The sequence below is a fragment of the Rhizophagus irregularis genome, chromosome 27 (assembly GCF_026210795.1).
Source record: "Rhizophagus irregularis chromosome 27, complete sequence".
Taxonomy (NCBI): Eukaryota; Fungi; Glomeromycota; class Glomeromycetes; order Glomerales; family Glomeraceae; genus Rhizophagus; species Rhizophagus irregularis.
The window spans coordinates 420,212-437,888 of NC_089455.1; the positions used below are offsets into that span (position 1 = coordinate 420,212).

At 29.0% G+C, this 17,677-nt stretch overlaps 5 protein-coding genes across 5 annotated transcripts; 2 read left to right on the forward strand and 3 right to left on the reverse strand.

The window, feature by feature from the left end:
* Positions 1–184: 184 nt before the first annotated feature.
* On the reverse strand, positions 185–911 carry OCT59_018002 (uncharacterized protein). Its single transcript, XM_025313620.2, has 2 exons — positions 689–911; positions 185–590 (listed from the first exon to the last, which is right to left on the reverse strand). Exons 1-2 carry the CDS (start codon positions 875–877, stop codon positions 402–404), a joined length of 378 nt encoding a protein of 125 aa, XP_025186953.1. The 5' UTR covers positions 878–911; the 3' UTR covers positions 185–401.
* A 2,590-nt stretch (positions 912–3,501) lies between these two features.
* Positions 3,502–3,834, forward strand: OCT59_018003 (uncharacterized protein; the record flags this gene model as incomplete). The annotated part of the gene is made up of 1 exon (XM_066148472.1): positions 3,502–3,834. The coding sequence occupies one exon, from the start codon at positions 3,502–3,504 to the stop codon at positions 3,832–3,834; it is 333 nt and encodes a 110-aa protein (XP_066004399.1).
* Positions 3,835–6,187: 2,353 nt separating this feature from the next.
* Positions 6,188–8,370, reverse strand: OCT59_018004 (uncharacterized protein; the record flags this gene model as incomplete). The annotated part of the gene is made up of 3 exons (XM_066148473.1): positions 6,188–7,797; positions 7,860–7,919; positions 8,019–8,370. The coding sequence occupies 3 exons, from the start codon at positions 8,368–8,370 to the stop codon at positions 6,188–6,190; spliced, it is 2,022 nt and encodes a 673-aa protein (XP_066004400.1).
* Positions 8,371–9,190: 820 nt separating this feature from the next.
* Positions 9,191–9,846, forward strand: OCT59_018005 (uncharacterized protein; the record flags this gene model as incomplete). Its single annotated transcript, XM_066148474.1, has 2 exons — positions 9,191–9,451; positions 9,583–9,846. The coding sequence occupies 2 exons, from the start codon at positions 9,191–9,193 to the stop codon at positions 9,844–9,846; spliced, it is 525 nt and encodes a 174-aa protein (XP_066004401.1).
* A 6,476-nt stretch (positions 9,847–16,322) lies between these two features.
* OCT59_018006 (uncharacterized protein) lies at positions 16,323–17,575 on the reverse strand (the record flags this gene model as incomplete). The annotated part of the gene is made up of 5 exons (XM_025331490.2): positions 16,323–16,438; positions 16,505–16,553; positions 16,628–16,718; positions 16,801–17,176; positions 17,245–17,575. The coding sequence occupies 5 exons, from the start codon at positions 17,573–17,575 to the stop codon at positions 16,323–16,325; spliced, it is 963 nt and encodes a 320-aa protein (XP_025186957.1).
* Between the last annotated feature and the right edge of the window lie 102 nt (positions 17,576–17,677).

A 17,677-nucleotide genomic window follows, 5' to 3' on the forward strand; every position in this document is an offset into this window, starting at 1 on the left:
TCGACACTAACCTGGCACAGATTTCAGACGTGCGTAAAAATCACGTAATCACGTGAGAATGATTTAACCCAAAAATGGAAAATAATTTTAATTTTATTTTTAATTCTCCAAATATAATATACAATTAAAAACTATAATTGAATATTTCATATTATCTTATCGTAAAATGTTTCTTTGCCTGAAGTATATTATAAGAGGAATAATATATCCGGTCATCTTTTATTTGGTTTACCAATTTCTAAGAATAATTATAATATAAATATAAAAGCGAGTCATTGGCCTTATATAATTTCTCATATTGTTATTGTGGAATTATCATCGTATTTATTATGAAATATTAATTAAAGATCATATGTTTATGAATGATAAAAGGAAGTCCAGAAATTTGTATTCAAATCTCTCTATTCTCTACCCTCTGCCAAAACAGACAACATTTTTACAAGTCTAGAAATTCGAATACCAATAACAAAGCAAAATGAAGCCGAAAGAATCGTTTCAATAATATCTTTATCCGGGTCATATGTTAAATTGATAAAATTAATAGTAATAGCGATACTTGCTAAATGACTATATAAATTCACTAAAAGTTTCTATTATTATTATATAATAAAATATATATAAACGAAATCAATATAGATTAAATATTTTAAAAGAAAAATATATATCTTTTAAGCATAATAAAATATACCCATTTTTTACGCTCTTCCAATATTCCTTTCAAATAAGAGACTTTCGTCAAATCGTCAGGAAAGTTTTCATAAGTCATCTTCTGATTCCAATTCAACCTTTTATATGTTTTATGTAACTCTCTATTGAAAGTCGAGTCAGAAAACAGAATAGTATTAGGAGAAGTTGAAGTCGGAATGTCAGTCGGCATATTTAAGAGAAAGTTAAAAGAAAAAGTTTTTCACGTAACAATAAGGAAAAACTGGCATTTTAAATTAATCAATATCAAATCATTGATTGTTACGTGGTTGAATGGCGCAGTACAATTTTGTGTCATAATAATTATGTGAGAATGATTCTTAAATATTTAAATTTATAAGCCGTAATATCACATCCAATTTCATATAACTGATTTTTTCAGATAGAAAGATAACAAGTATATTATATATTAAGTTAAATGGTTTCATTGAGAACAAAAATATTGCATAAGTTTATAATAGGAATGCTCCAAATTTGCATATTCTTTCTTACAAGATAACAAATTTTGTTTTCTATATGGACCATCAAATAATATATAAATTTGGCCTAATCGAACTTCCGATTTAGCATCATTCAATCGGGTATCTCCTATGTTTTTAGGGTGCATTGAAAATCTTGACATTTTTAACCGAAATTTAATCAAAAAAAAATTTTTTGTTGACAACAGTAACGGTTTTACTAAAATTTTTTTAATGGTAATACTACTGAATTTGGTCTGTGGCGTCGTCTTCTAATAATATAGTTAGTTTCTTTAGTAAATAATTTCTATTTTCTTATTTATAATGCATTAAAGTGTATTACAAAATTAGAATTTAAAGTTCCACGAAAAAATGAATTTTTTATTTAACTCTTAATAAATGTAGAATTGGCCAATTAAAAATAAGACTGAACAAAAAGCAGATAAAAGAACTTTTTTTATAAATAACGAAACTTTTGCTTTTTTATTAATACATATTAAAGTCCTCTTAAAGAATTATTTATACATAAAGAAAGACTCTATCAGGGCAATAAAAAATTTTGCGGACAGATATCATTAATATTGACCACCTATTAGTAGACATAATTAAGATATAATACACCTTCGAAGAGAATATACGAATAAGATAATAATGAGTACAGTAAATGTTCGTTAGTCCATGAGCATTTTCCTTATATAGAGTAATTATTATTGCGTCAATTCTGGCTTTTCTCTGGAAAGAATAAATAATAGGTACATAGCATATTGCTTCGATGCAAACGATTTCTTTAGTAGAACTACGTTCTATCCAAAATCATTCAACATTTCCAACAAAAACTGGGCTCTGCCTTCAGATCAAACTTGACAACTGATTCATAAACGCTTTCACCTCCAACGATTGTCCCAATATTCTTGCTAGTTTCATCGTCTGACAATTTCCATATCTTGATTTGTTTCACAACAATGACTTCTTTATAAGAAAGAAACGGATAACACGAATTACTTGTTCTTTTGGAACTAACTCCGTGAGAGCTTCACAAAATGTATAAATATTACAAATTAGTAAGGAAAAATACATACGAAATAATGATCTCCTGAATACTCAAAATAAAATACCCGCCCGCATCTTATCATATTCACGCTATTCTATTCTACCTTTGTGTTAAGAATGTTTATCAAAGATTAAGTTTTTTTCGAATTATGTTTATATCTCTTTTTCATAACGCATCTTCGATCATGTGAAGGACTCTAGCAGTATAGTATTTTATGGCGAAATGATATTTCCCGTGAAGCATTTAGTCAAAGTCAAATGACTGAAATGACGGCTAAATGACATACGAATATGAATAATGACAAATGATCACTGGATACAACATCATAGGCCAATTCTTTCAGGTAAAAGGTAGGAAGGTGCGCCATTAATACACTCATATGAAAATGGAAAAACATCTTTACATGAAGGTTAACATAACATAAGATAACAAAGTGAAAGAGAAAGAGCTTTATAATAGTGTTACTGCAGGCATCAAAAATATCGTTGACGAAGTGAAAAAAGAAATCGTTGTTCTGAATGTTAGTGACAATTTCTCTTGTAAACTGGCAACAATATATGATGAGGTGGTGGCGGTAAGGATGTCGGTTTTTTCCAAACGTTGTGTAATTTACATTGCTAGGAACTGTAATTGGCTTCCAAAAGATGTTGAATATGTCGGCAGAATTGAGAAATACTTAAATATATCTCAAAAACGGGTACAATATAAAGAGATATTTAAAGGTAAAGATCTACACGATGTTATAATGTCACACAAAACTTAAGAGAAATATAATCGCTAATCAAAACAGTGATTTTATTAGTTCTTTCACAAAATTTGCTTCAATTGATGCTGATAAAATAGATACTATAGGTGGAAGGGATTTTTACAAAATATCATTAACTTGTGACAAATATTATCATAAATCACAATCTTCCAAAATTTTTTTGAGGACATCTAAAAAAAGTGGGATCTTATTTTAGGTCATATATAAACATCGTAAAATGTGCATACAGTCTAACCTCGATATACCGATATTCGATATACCGATATACTATTAAAAACTTGATATACCGATAAAATTTTATTTTCCCACTATATGTGAGGACATATAAATATCGGTATATCTTTGATATACCGATATTTTCTAAAAATTTCATATATGTCCCGACATATCGTTATATAAAGGTTTGCCTGTATAATGCAAAGTATAAAATCTATTTTTCAAATGTGGAATTGCATAAGATTGATCCTATTTTGACTTATAAATACATATTTTCATGGAAAAATATTATCCAACGGTTAAATATGTATGAAGACTTCAAGAAAAGATGTTTAAGGGATAGTGTCATAGCGAAGAGATTACATATGGTATATGGTAGTGGTGATAACTTAGATACACGACTCGATCTTGAGAACATCAATAAACGTGTATGTTTACATGCAGAGATGAACATTCTGACCGAAATAATAAATCAAAGAATTAAAACTAGAGTATTTATAGCAGTTTCCAAGAAGTGTTGTTACTTATGCAAGTTGTATATTGAATTCGTATCATTTCATAAGAAAGTATATGATTGCTGGAAACTTCCAGTTCCAAACATAAATGCTAACTTCATTAATAATTCAATGAAATCATAAAAGATAAATAAAAAACCATGATAATTTAATGGTAAAATATGATAGTGAAGATGAAATTTACGAATTTTATGACAATAAGAAATCATATTTCAGATCAGTTTTTACTGAAGTTTGAAAAAATTCTTATATATTAATATTCTAGGTGAGAAGTTCTTAAAAATTAAATTTGTATAGCTTAAATAATTTATTATACTTCGTATATCTTTATTACCCTTCTTAGCATTATACTTTATTTATTATATAAATTAGAAAATATGTAACTAAATTGCATCACAGAAAATAAATTAGCTCTTATTATATTATGTTCTTCATAAAAAATACATTGGCTCTAACAATATAATTAGTTTATCAATGCAAAATAAAAATTATTAGAAATGATTAATTATATACATGTGCATTTGTTAGTAAATATTATAAATATTATTCCAATAAAAAATCTGATATGTATAGTTTGGATGCTATAAATATTATTCCAATAAAAAATCTGATATGTATAGTTTGGATGCCCTTTTATGAAAAATCAGCAAATTACCTGAAAAAGTAATTATATTTATCTCCAATATATGGAATTTCAAGTAAATATCATATAAATCTTTACTAGGAATATTAGCAACAAAAATTACAGCTAGTTCAAATTTATTTCCATTGATTCAAATTTTATTAGAATTAATAAAGTATTTTTATTCTGCCATTTTTTTTATTTTGTACATATTATATATAAAATACATTAACCTAAATTTTTATATCAATATTTTTTTACAGAGGAGAGTGTACATATTGTATGAATACTAAAAAAATATCACAGCATTTGAAAAAATATATATATGCAATGTTTCTTTCACCCTATAGTTCTCCAGTTCTGGTAAGCTATCTGGAATTTATATATATGTATCCATAACTTATAATTCGCTATATTTGCAGATTCTGTTCAATAATATTCAGAGGTATCAGCTTAACTGTCTGGACCGATTCAAGCAACTCTTCGACCAAATAAGGAACAAAAACTGACTTAATTCAGAAGAGATGTGACTTCACATTGCAATGAAAATTCATGCACTTGGAGGAAAATCAAAAAGAATATGGTTCAGGGGTTTTTACAAGAAAAATATCACGAAGAGATACTGTTATATTAATACATGAGATGATATTAGTTTATGAATAGATAGTAAAAACAATGAAACCTAGATAGCAATTTGGAGTAGCAGGAAGGAACTGCTATTACTTTTACATAGTAAAAGACATCTAGAGGCGGGCAGGCATATTTTATGCTTTCTCCTCCCTTGAAACATCCGCTACTCCATTATCTTTAAACTTATATTTTTTCTAATGTACTACTTTATGAAAAGATGTAATAAAAACATTTTTTTTTAAACATATGTGTATTTTATAAGGTCAAATAAGCATTGCATGTAACTCATTCTTGAATATTAATAAAAAAATACATCCTTTTTTTTTTAGCATCAAGATTTTTATTATTATTTCACACAGGTCAAAAAGTAAAAAATCAGGCATCAATCAGTCACCAATCGGTCACAAATTGGTCACCAATCAGATAGCTGATTGGTAACCGATTGGTGACTGATTGGTGATGATTAGCATTTTCGCCAAATACCGTTACCAATCAGGCAGTTTGCTAACTTTTGATTCAGTGATCAGAAAAAAATGAAATATAGCTCATTGGAATCGTCTCAATAAGACGAATCTAATGATAGTAAAATTACATTTCTAAGATTAATAGTTAATAAAAAATTAAATAAAATATAAATGATATATTTTTATTTTATATTTTACTTAATTTCTCATCAAGTATTAATTCTAAAAATGCAATTTTACTACCATTAGATTCGTTTCGTTGAGACGATTCCAATGAGCTATATTTCATCCTTTTCTGATCACTGGATCAAAAGTTAGCAAACTGTCTGATTGGGTGACAATATTTGGCAAAAATACCAATTAGTCACCAATTGGTCACCAATCAGCTATCTGATTGGTAACCGATTGGTGACTGATTGATGCCTGATTTTTCACTTTTCGACCTGTGTCACATTTTGCTCAAAATAAGGTTGCTTGTCTAAACCTTTTCAAAATTCTACGATTAGTTTCGTCAAAATTTTACTATAGATTTATTATAGTTTTGGCAGAGTTTTAGCAGTTTCGGCATTTATAATAAGTTTTAGCAGTTTTGCCTTTTTCCAAAGTTTCGCCAGTTTTTTAATATAACTTTAATATAGTTTCGGCAGAATTTCACTTTTTGGTGAAACGCTATCTTGCCTAAACCCCTAGGTTTCAGCAAGCAACCTTAACTCAAAAGAAACAACGTGTTACATATTACTTTGTCTGATTGAAGAATAAACTAATTTTGAGAACCAATAGACACAGTTTTTTTATCCAAACTCTCTATTTTAAATGCATCAAAATTTTTGGAGCATGACACATATATGAAATCTGCCTTCATTTCCCAAACTTCTTTTGCTTCATTGCAAGTATCACCTCTACCTATACTGCGAATATCAATAATAGCTATACTCTTTGCAATTTTAACAATCTTTTCATATTTTTCTTCAGATTCAAATCTGTCCTTGTGTTTTTTCATATCTTCACCATCTCTCAAAAGTTCTATTGCCCATTCAAACTCTTCCACATAGAAATCTATCTTTCCTTCACATCCAAAAACTGAACCTACTTCCCATGACAAAAAATGATCCCTTCCCAATACCTGTGTACCGATTCTATAAAATTCCTTCTGCCATGTTTGTTCCAGAATTCTTCCTTCAGATCCAACTCTAAGCGTTTTTCTTAAAATGTTCCCACTTTGTTCATTATACATTGCTGTAAAAATCTTCACAATAAATTGATACAAATCTGTGGGAATAATATCGGTACTATTGCTAACTCTGTAATATTGCTGAAAAAATGCCCGCTTAAGAAGGGGCGCTGCAAAAGTTAAATACCTATCATCCTTCACAACCATAAGGACTCCAGTTTTAACTAGATACACAGCATCCTCATCATCTGAGAAAGAAGTTTTTCCTTTTAAATAAGTTTCTTCGCATAACTCTAATTGTTTCCTATTAAGTGATTTAACATTTGGTACAGCGCGGCAGTTGTTATAGATAGATATATCAAATTCCTTTGAATTCAAGTATTTAAATATTTCTTCCCAAATTAGACGATTAGAATTAATTCGCTTCTTCATTGCATCTTCTGTAAATATCAAGATGTGATGAACTAAACCTGCATGTCCTTCTGTTACTACTTGAATATATTTATATAAATTTGAGATGTCAGATGAGTCTAAGTTTCTGAAGTATTTTCTGCAGAACATTCCGATATATTTTTCTAACTCATCACAGGTAAAATTAATATCAATAAGACTTTTGCAGTTCGATTCTGGTAACGTGACAGGAGTTGTAAGTCCTGTAGTGTTGGAACTTCTATATCCATAGGCTGCGAACATAATAATATTTATATGCGTTACTTCCTGAAGAAGACTTTTAATCATCATCCAGAATTGATCTGCAGATCTTTGATTTTGTTCATCAACTTTTTTCTCTCTCCCATAGATTAATTGAGCTTCGTCTATTATCAAAATAGTTTCAATAAGTCTGCACTGTCCTAACCATTCAAACCAATCTATACCAATAATTTTAAGCCATAGCTCTCTAAATGAATCAAAGCAATTTTCCACTCCTACAGTCTGTCCCCAAATCATTGAAACTCTTACTATCCTGTGGTTTGAAAACTCTGGTGCATTAACCAAGTTATACTCCAAAATTTGGGCTAATGACGTTTTGCCAGAGAAGGGAGGTGCCCGAACAAGTATGACTTTTTTATTTAAAAGATCTCTGATCAAAGGAAGTATAATATCAAATCTTAGGCTGATGTCAGGGTCAGTAACATTAACACCCTCATTGGTGGATCTCATTTTCAGACCAGAAGGTAACATCGTACCACCAAGACCACCTGAAAAAGACTAATAGTTAGAAATAAAATACTGTTATTAAAGAACATCAACTTATACGTACATTGTCGAGGCAGATAGCCATGATCTGCAATGGCAAGAGATACTTCAGTGTGCCTGTGATCTAATACAAAGTAAACAGAGAAAGGTGATCAATATTTTATATGGAAAATAGATAGCGAAATTATCTTTTTTGAGAAATAAAAAATTGGGTAACACTTACCAGTGGTGGCGGGCTGTTGTATAATGATATGGATATTTCCCACTGGAGGTTTATCAATAAAATATCTGTTAAATAGGAAATTAGGTTTCATCTTATTTCCTTCAAGTTTTTGCACAATGTCGTCTTCGTTAAAAATGTCCACAACTTCTTCGATATTAACATGCCAAAGATCCAGTTTGGAAGCATTGTCAGTAAATTTAAGATTTTCTTTTTCACGTTCCCAGATATATTTCTTGAGGATATCGATAGTTAACGATTCTATGGAGTACTCTTCTCTTTTAATAACAATTTTATTGCTAAGAGGGATTGAGAAAATAGTTCCAGTACCTAAGACATAACAACTTAATAACATTTTGACTATATTTCTGCAATTGCGAAAACTGAGAGTTAAAAAAATAAAATTAATTTTCAGTAAAAAAAAAAAAGAATGTAGACCTTTTTTGATTCGAATTTAACTTGACAGATAAGGAATTTTCATCAAAGTTAGTTTGTATTGGAGATAAAATACTGTTTGACTGAGACATTTTATAATTTGAGCCAAATGTTCTTTTGATAATCAGAATGTTTCAAAAAAATTTTCAATATTACGCACAATCTGTATTTAGATAAATGCAAATCATCATGTGAAATGCACAGTACTACGTAAGTGACTTCTCTAGCGTAATCTGAAAAAAATGTCATGAAATAGCCGGCATTACGCAACTTGACTGAAATTAAGTGTGGCATATATGTGACGAATAATGTGTGATGAATAAGTTTTTACCTACTCAATAAAAAAATGGAAACGCAGTGGGATGTGACAGTTATGACAAAAAAAGTCACATGATTTTTTATCAATCAAAATCAAATGACTAAATGACAAATGATCATGAATAATGACAAATGATTTCATAAATCATTTAAGTATGAATAATGACTAATTGTATGTGACATTTTTTTCAGATTACGCTGGAAAAGTCAAATTTTAGTTACTGCATTTTTTTTTGATTGTGTAAATCTCTGTGTAACTATATTGCAAGTAGATTGATGAGTGATGAGTCGTGTACTGATTTAAGTATTGTCATAATAAATACCATAAATACTCAGTTATATATATAGACACATTGTCTAATAAATATTTAGACCCGTTTCTTAAAACTCTTAAAAATATCTTCTAATAACAGTCTATTAACATGGAAATCATTAATAATTATTATAATGAATTTAATCAATTGAAAACTAGAAATGCATCGATAAGCAAGACTTTTGTAACAACTAAAGAAGAAATATTAGATGAAATTTTCAGAGACTCTGATGGAAAAGACAAGGACATTTCAATCCATTTAATTCAACTTTTTGAGCAAAAAAACAAGGTTATAAATAATACCTTTATATTAACTGAAAATGTGTTAAAGTTATTGCGAAGAAAAGAATTATTATGTTACAGAGATAAAGTCAGTGACTTTAATCAAGAAGTGAAAAAAAGATTGGGTCTGATACTTGGAAAGAGATATTGACTATTTTCAATAGGAAAATATATACAGGAAAAGAATTTAAAAAAGATGACAACAAATATCTTACAAAGCTAAAGAAAGTATTAGATAAAGTAAATATAACAAAAGTTGAATTTGAATTATTGTTCAAGATGAAACATACTAGCAATAACGAATTTTATCAGAATGAAATAAGAACTTTGGAACAAGATTTAAAGAATCTTGATGTCGATTTTCCTAATGATTTAAAAGATTTAAAGGTTCCTTTAAAGAAGTTTGAACTAAATTCTTTGAATCAACACAATTTTAATACTTTTTTCACTTCATCTCCAATTTGCTCTATACAATTCAACTAGTTTTCTATATCATTAAATTTATTAATTTATTATATTTATGATAATTTATGTTTTCTTCCTTTATATATTGCTTTATTTTACTTATTGCTATATATTAAAAATAAAAAACTGTAAATAAATACAAAAACTCTATACCTGAATTACTCCACATATTCTGAATTAAGTATCAAATCATATTTTTTTATACTAATGATGTCAACCTATTTACAGTATTCCTAGTAAATTCTAATTTGATTTTTTTCTCATAAGATCCTTACCCTTTTCATTTCTCTCTCTCCACTTCAAGAAACTTCTACTGACTTTTGTACTATAAAATATGATCAAGGACTTTTATTGTCTTGCACAACAAGTAAAGGTTTCTTTTACTGTCTAACGTATATACTATAAAATACAAGTTTTCTGCATCTGGCATACTTTATGGATATTATACTTGTATTTGCTTTGCGTTTGTGAGATAATAAAGACAATCTGAATGGGAACTATGCAAAGCTTCATCTTTTTTTGGACGTACTGAACAAATCAAATGTCTCAGTCTTAATAACCTAAAATTTCGTTGACATTCACTCCAAATAAAAAAAATCATGTGATTTGAGTGAACCAAGTTTGCTGAAATTGGCCAAAAAAAAAAATTTATTAATATATGCATAAATAAATACAAAGTTTGGGATATATCCTGTGATACATGACAAATTTTCTATGCTATAGTGTCCTATACATTTCTTTTTTCAAACAATACTTCTCTATCCTAGCTCTCTTCCTGTCAGATTCTTCCTTCACATATGTCTTATCCTTTAATAAACCCACAATTATTCCTAAAACCTCTTTCACGATATTACATAGTGATTTGTATCAGTTAGAGTTCAGGTCCAAGGCCTTCTTAGTAAATTCGATCGAATACGTAGTGTCACTTACCTTGAATATTTTTTCAGGGCTATATAGGAGAAAATGCCAATCTCAACCTATTGTGATGATACCATAGAGATAGTTGAAATTATCATCATCCCACTTTCTCTTCCTCTTATTCGTCTCGCATGCACTCTTAAGTTATTTGATATTCTGAGTGAAGCTTACGGGAACTTTATGTTGCTTGCCTTCTGTGATGCAAATAAAATTCTCAGCTTCCTAGAGTGAAGAATAATGAATTAATATCATATTGACTAAAGTCAGATTTCTCAAACATTCAAAATAAAATTATTCACCTACCTTGATTGTATAATCAACCTGACCTTTACTTTCTTTACCAACTATCCATATTGAGGACATATGCTAAACTCTTTATTTGTTTCATTCATGACGATATGGATGGAAACGTGAAGAAATACTACTACATATTCATTACGCATAGCCTCTAAGCTATCCGGTTGTAAAGTTCAGTAAGAACGCAACCTACCCAAAATCTCTTCTATGCAATACTTGAAAACCTTATTACTATCTTAAATTTCATATATTAAGGGGGAGAAGAGCAGGATAGAATCTATACTATTGGAGTCAAGACCATATTCCAACACCTCACTCAAACTGAGGTACAAGGAGAACCACTGGTAAAAAAATGATTTATCCTACACATATCTTACACATATTAGGTACTTAAAATGTAGAAAATCATACACAAATAATACACATATCATACACATATCGGGTACTAATATATATCATATATCAGGTACCTGATAGGTATACTATATATATAAGTACCCGATATGTGTATGATATGTGTATTATTTGTGTATGATTTTCTACATTTTGAGTACCCAATATATGTAAGATATATGTAAGATATGTGTAGGATAGACCATTTTTTTACCAGTGAACGCTTTTAATTTTTTATCTTTACACTCCTTAGCGAAGTTTGTGAGCTTTTTCAAAGGATTTCATAATGCTCAAACTCTTCTTTGCTCGTCTTAAGGAAGTCATAAGTCATAACCCATTATTTTTTGCTTGTGAAATATCTCCAAGTCATCATCGTCAAGACCTAAGTCTTCTTCCTTTTATAAATATCCGATAAGAGACTCTGTTTTATATTTTTTAATTTCTTTCACCAGCGAGAACGTCTCATTTCTAGCAACTGTAGTAGAAGTTGAAGCTGGAGTATAAGGTGTACTAGTTTTAGACATAGTATTACGTTTTTATATAGGCTAGTTTAGCTCAAACAAAAAAATAGTATTACGTTCTGTAGTGAGAAAAATTATTTCAGAAAATACTAGGCGTTAATATAGGTTTTTATATCACATAAGCATTGCATAATTTCACGTAATCTACTTTTTCATTTATATTCGATGAAATAAAAAATATTGTTAGAATCGGCTTACAAAATAAAAAAATGTGAATAATTCGCTTTACATGATACATAATAGTTATATATAAGGATGTTAACGGTCCAGTCCAGACTGACCAGACCGTGATCCAGTCCTAAGGACCGATTTTGAACTGAATCATATTAGAACTGGATTGATAGGACTATCAGTACTATAGACGATCCTATAAGAAATTTTTTTAACTAAAATTCATAGTGCTGGCCTGAATTATGGCAGTATAATGTTACACACTTCCAAAAAAGAAAATTTTATTTTTGCAAAAATTCACAAGATTGCACAAATTTCCAAAAAAAGAAATTTTGTTAATTCTAGAAATTATGCGAAGTAATAAACTAACACAAATTTTTTTTATGGGATTACAATCCAAACCACAGTTCTATAGAACTGATCAGTTCCAGTTCTCAGTCTAGTTCTGAACTGTGAACTGATGAAAACTGGATCAAGATAGGATTCCGCTTACTTATAATAAAGGTCACCATAAAAAATTGGCTCTTTACTAATAGTTTTTACCTTACTTTTTTTTTAAATTCTATTGGTTAATTAGTTAAAAAGGAAAAAAATCATAACAATGTAACATAAAATTTCCTTTTGTAGTAGGATCTGCAAAGAATTTTATATATGATTTTTATTTTAGGCCTGGGATGACCTATCTTATAAGTAAGCGAGGTCCTATTAAGACTAGATCAGACCAGACCGTTAACATCTTTAGGTACATTTAAAATGTGTGACAGGTTATATTAAAATCAGTAATAAATAACAGGTGACAAATACATTTTGAACCACTAAAAAAAAACTGAATCTCTCAGATAAATAGTGTTTTTGACCTTGGCTTGCACATGATCATATAACGCTAAAAACTGCTAACTATTACTTCTTACTCTAAAGCTAATATATTTGATGTAACCTGTCACATATTCTGAACTGGCTATCTCTAGTTATACATCATATGCTACTGAAAATTTAAGATAATTATATCTGTAATGCTCAATAGTATCATTAAGATATCTGTTTGGAGTAAGTTGATTTATATTAAATTCTTCTCATGTAAAAGAATCGTGACAATTCTCTTCTAACCATTTCACAATTGCACTTTTTTTGTAAAAGTATCCACTTATGTTAATATATTTTTAATTTATTCTAACGAAGAAAAAAAAATAACTGATTGATGGTCACTGCTCTGGACTAATCCTTTCCATTAATGAACTACTCTCAGATAAGCTTGATTCAAATGAATTAGTTTCAGACAAAGTAAACTGCTTTTTTCTCATTAATTTAAAAAATGATAAGACTTAGCACAGTTTAAATCCACCTAGGCTACACTCTGTAGTCTTTTAAATAAGGGGCAAATATCTTTAATCGAAAAATATGTAGGGGCCTTCAGAAAAATTCTTCAAATTACCAACCGCTTAACCTTTAACCTTTCTTAGCTATGCTTTCGTTGGCGAGAAACATCCTTTTTTTCTCTTACTTGATACTTATGGAATCCCTTAATTATCTTATCTGAATTAAAATTTCCAAAGAACTCAGACGAATAGGAAGCTTTACCTTTTTTACCAATCAGTAAGAAAACTATTTCTTGTATTAAGTTGATTATAAACTTTCTATCTACACATTTGTCCAGATCTTTCAATTTAGCTTAAGCTTTACATATTTGAAATAATAATCTTTCAGTCTTTTTTCTAATACCCAAATCTGTTCAAAGAGTGCTTTATATGCTCTTACATTCTGCTCATCCAGTTCAAATAACCAGGCTGTTTTATCTGTATATCTAATAACTTTCTACTTGCTAGTTATACTATCAAATTAATGCTTTTGATTGATTACTATTTTCGTGATATTTTATATATGATATATCCTGCCTTGAGCGAAAAATAAAATTAATAAATAATATCCTGACCTTCTAACATTCTATATAATTAGTTTTTATCAAAGAGCTTGAATGCCCTTGCTTGATTGTAAGGTTGTCCTTTCTTTTGATAATTTACTATAGTATAGGTTTGTGCTAGAGAGGTATGATTATCTAATAAATGTCAAAGGGCTTGACTGATAATGGTTATAGCCTCTAATAAATTCTTTACACTATTCAAAACAACTGCAAGTACCACCTTCTAAAGCTCTGAACGGTTCGGTTTGGTTCCATTTTTCAGTTTTTTGATGAGATAATTCCAACGAACTATAGATTGGGTTTATACGATCACTGGATGGCAAGTTATTGCGCAAAATGGATTCTGACCATTCAGAAAAGAACCAAAAAATAGAACCAAACTGGACCATTCAGAACTTTACCGCCTCCAATTTGCACAAATAGCTAGGGAGGAGTGGTTTACCAATTTCAAAAAGAAATTTATCTTTTTTCAAAAATGTATTAAACCATTTAACCCCTTATACTCCTAGATCCCTTATTAACTGTTCAGAAGAAATTACACTTTAAATTCAAGTAAGAAGAAGTTCAGTTTAACTTGCTCTTCATTTTTTTTTAATAATCTAAATATCCAAGAATTATTCTGCTGTTTTCAGTTTTTTGAATACCCAGTTTCACTTCCATTAGAAATGCACAAATTTTTAATTTTAGTGGGGCAGATGCGAATGATCCTTATCAGGTAATGGAATATCAGATGATTGAGAAGTTATCTGTATTTCTAAATGAATAGAAGATTTTGATATAGATAGATACATTAGTTTGTGCATTAACAGCAATTCGATCTTACTTGATTTTCCCGAAATCATAATTTAGTTTAGCAATGAGCTTACCTTTTTCTTTATCACTCTGCTCTAGTTTTGTGAGTTTAACAACATTATCTTTTATAGCCTGTCTTAATCTCACATTTTTGGCCTTAATCTTAGCATTTTCAGCCAAAAGCTTAGCATTCTCTTGTCTCAACAAATCTAATTCAGAATGCATGTTTGGTAATAACTTTTATATATCTAATATTGTATTTAAAATGTATAACTGACGCACAAAAATAAAAAAATCATGTGTGTATGAAGAATTCTTTGCGCTGATCACTTTTGTCAAAAAAAATTTTTTATTAATATATGCAAAAAACAAATACAAAGGTTTGGAACTTTGCTTGGGATACATGATATTTCTATGCTGTTTACCAGAACCTTTTGTTATACATTTTGAAATAGCATGACAAGCTGGATAAAATAATATACAAAATCAATATAATAATATATATTTACAAACAAACACTAAAGTACATACTTGTTGATCCAGAAGAATTAACTGTATTTTAAAGATTTTAATGTTTAAATTGATTAAAGAATGTATGATGTATATTTTCATGATCATGATTTGGCAACTCGATTATGACTACAATTCTGTCTTGAAACTCCCAGTACCTTGATGCATTCACAATCTCACATTTTTTTTCAAACTTTTTTATAACTTACACCTTCAATAAGAATCAGAGGAAGTCTAATAGAATAAAACAAATTTTAGCATAAACATTGAGAATTGATTTTATGTAGTATTATGATTATGACTTTACTTATTTTTATCAATAATTTTATAATTTCCATTAATCCACCATTTTTTTCTCTTGCATCAGCTTTCTTCTACATTAGCATTAATAACTTCAATACATTCCTAAAATGCCAACTCATCTGCAGTTAGATTAGGTAAGAAAGTTACTGAATCTTGACAAGAAATTAGCATTTTTCAGATATATAAAAGTCTGTCAATTTTTAATAGTTTTTAATAATTTTCTTTTATTTGAAAGCTAATCAATTGTAATTTTAAAATGCAATTAAAAATTTAAAATCTAGCTTTCAAATAAAAAAAATTTGGGTAATTTTGTTAGAAATTTATAGACCTTTATGCAATATGAAATTACCAAGCATTTTTACAGAAACCTGGTAAGTTTAAATTAAAAATAATAATAATAGATTATATTTATTAACTGCTAGTTAATAGAAATTATATATCTAAAAACCTAAAATTTAATGATTAAGAATAAATAAAACCTAAAACCACAACCAAAAAGCATTAATTTAGAGTAAATCACATGACATAAATATAATTTCGCCAAAATTAATTATAATTCTGGCCATATTTTTTACTATCAATCAATGATCACATGTTCTGTTACTTGACCTGAATATCTGATTAATTAAATTTAGCATGAATTCATGGATCTCATATACTAATAAGTTGATCTAAATAGTCATCGTTGGGAAATCGAGGCGTCTGTGAAGTCTGTTTAGAATATCCAGATAATCAGGTTCATTGTTCGGATCAATAATTGAATGCCGAATCAGAAAATCGATCACAACTATTATTTAAAAAGAATTTCTTAATATATATAAGAGTTATTAAAAATAACAACATAATAGAATACCTAGTGCACAATTAGGTTTAAATTCGTCCGCTTTAATATGCTTAACGAGCTAAAAATCCAACCAAATGATGCTATTTGTAATAAATATTACAAGAAAAAATTCTTCATTAAAAAAATGCGAACCTCATCCATGTCCCATAAATAAAAGCATTCCACTTCGCCATCAAGTGGCTTTGGTTCTACATCAAGAGGAATCTCAAGGTCATAAACATATCTGTTTATATATACGTATTCACGGAAAAGGAAATTATAATTATTCTTATTTATTTAAAAATTAATTAACCATTAAAACTTACTGAATTTCAGGTTGTAATCCTCTTTGTGATACTGTAAAATAGGAAATCGCACCCACAGGAACCGCTTTTTCTGCAATTTCCATAGATAAGCTTGCCTCTTCCATTGCTTCTTTGATAACAGACTCTCTTACACTTAGTGTATATGGAATTCCACCTGCTACAGCGTTATCCAGCCATCCAGGCCAAGTGGGTTTTGTCCTTGCACGTTTTGCGATCCACATTTTTAGTTGACCTTGTTCAGTCCTAGTATATCCATTCAAATGAACTCCGAAGGTCAACACACCAAATAATGGAGCCGCACAACGCTCCATGACAAATGCTATATTTTTTGGACTTTTCGGATCACCATATATAGGATATAATTCATCCCGCCAGCCTAAATTAAATTAATTTATTAATTAATTTATTTAAAAATAAGAATTAATTAGTGAAATTATGAAATGCCTGAAAGAGCCGGAAAAATCTTCTCTTCTCTCCACGTATTAAATAGTTGTTTAACAATTTCTGTTCTTGATTCGAACGTATTTAAATGTGCTGCAAATTTAACGTATTTATCTTCTATAATAAAAGGGTTTGGCTCTTTGAGACGAATATATTCTTTTAACGCTTCAACAGTTGGAGGAAGGAGGAGGCCTACTTTGATATCATTATCAAGAAGAAGTGGAATGTCATTTGGTTTAGAACTAGATTTAGTATTATCAGAGTATGGATAATTATCACATTTTTCAACTATATTAAAAAAAGAATAAGAAGAAGACTTTGAAGGTTCAGACATTTTTATCAAAATCTTATCATGATCAACCTAAAATAAAATGTTAGATTAGCTTACATAATACATCTTTTCTCGGTATAAAAATATTTTTTTTTTTTCAAAAAT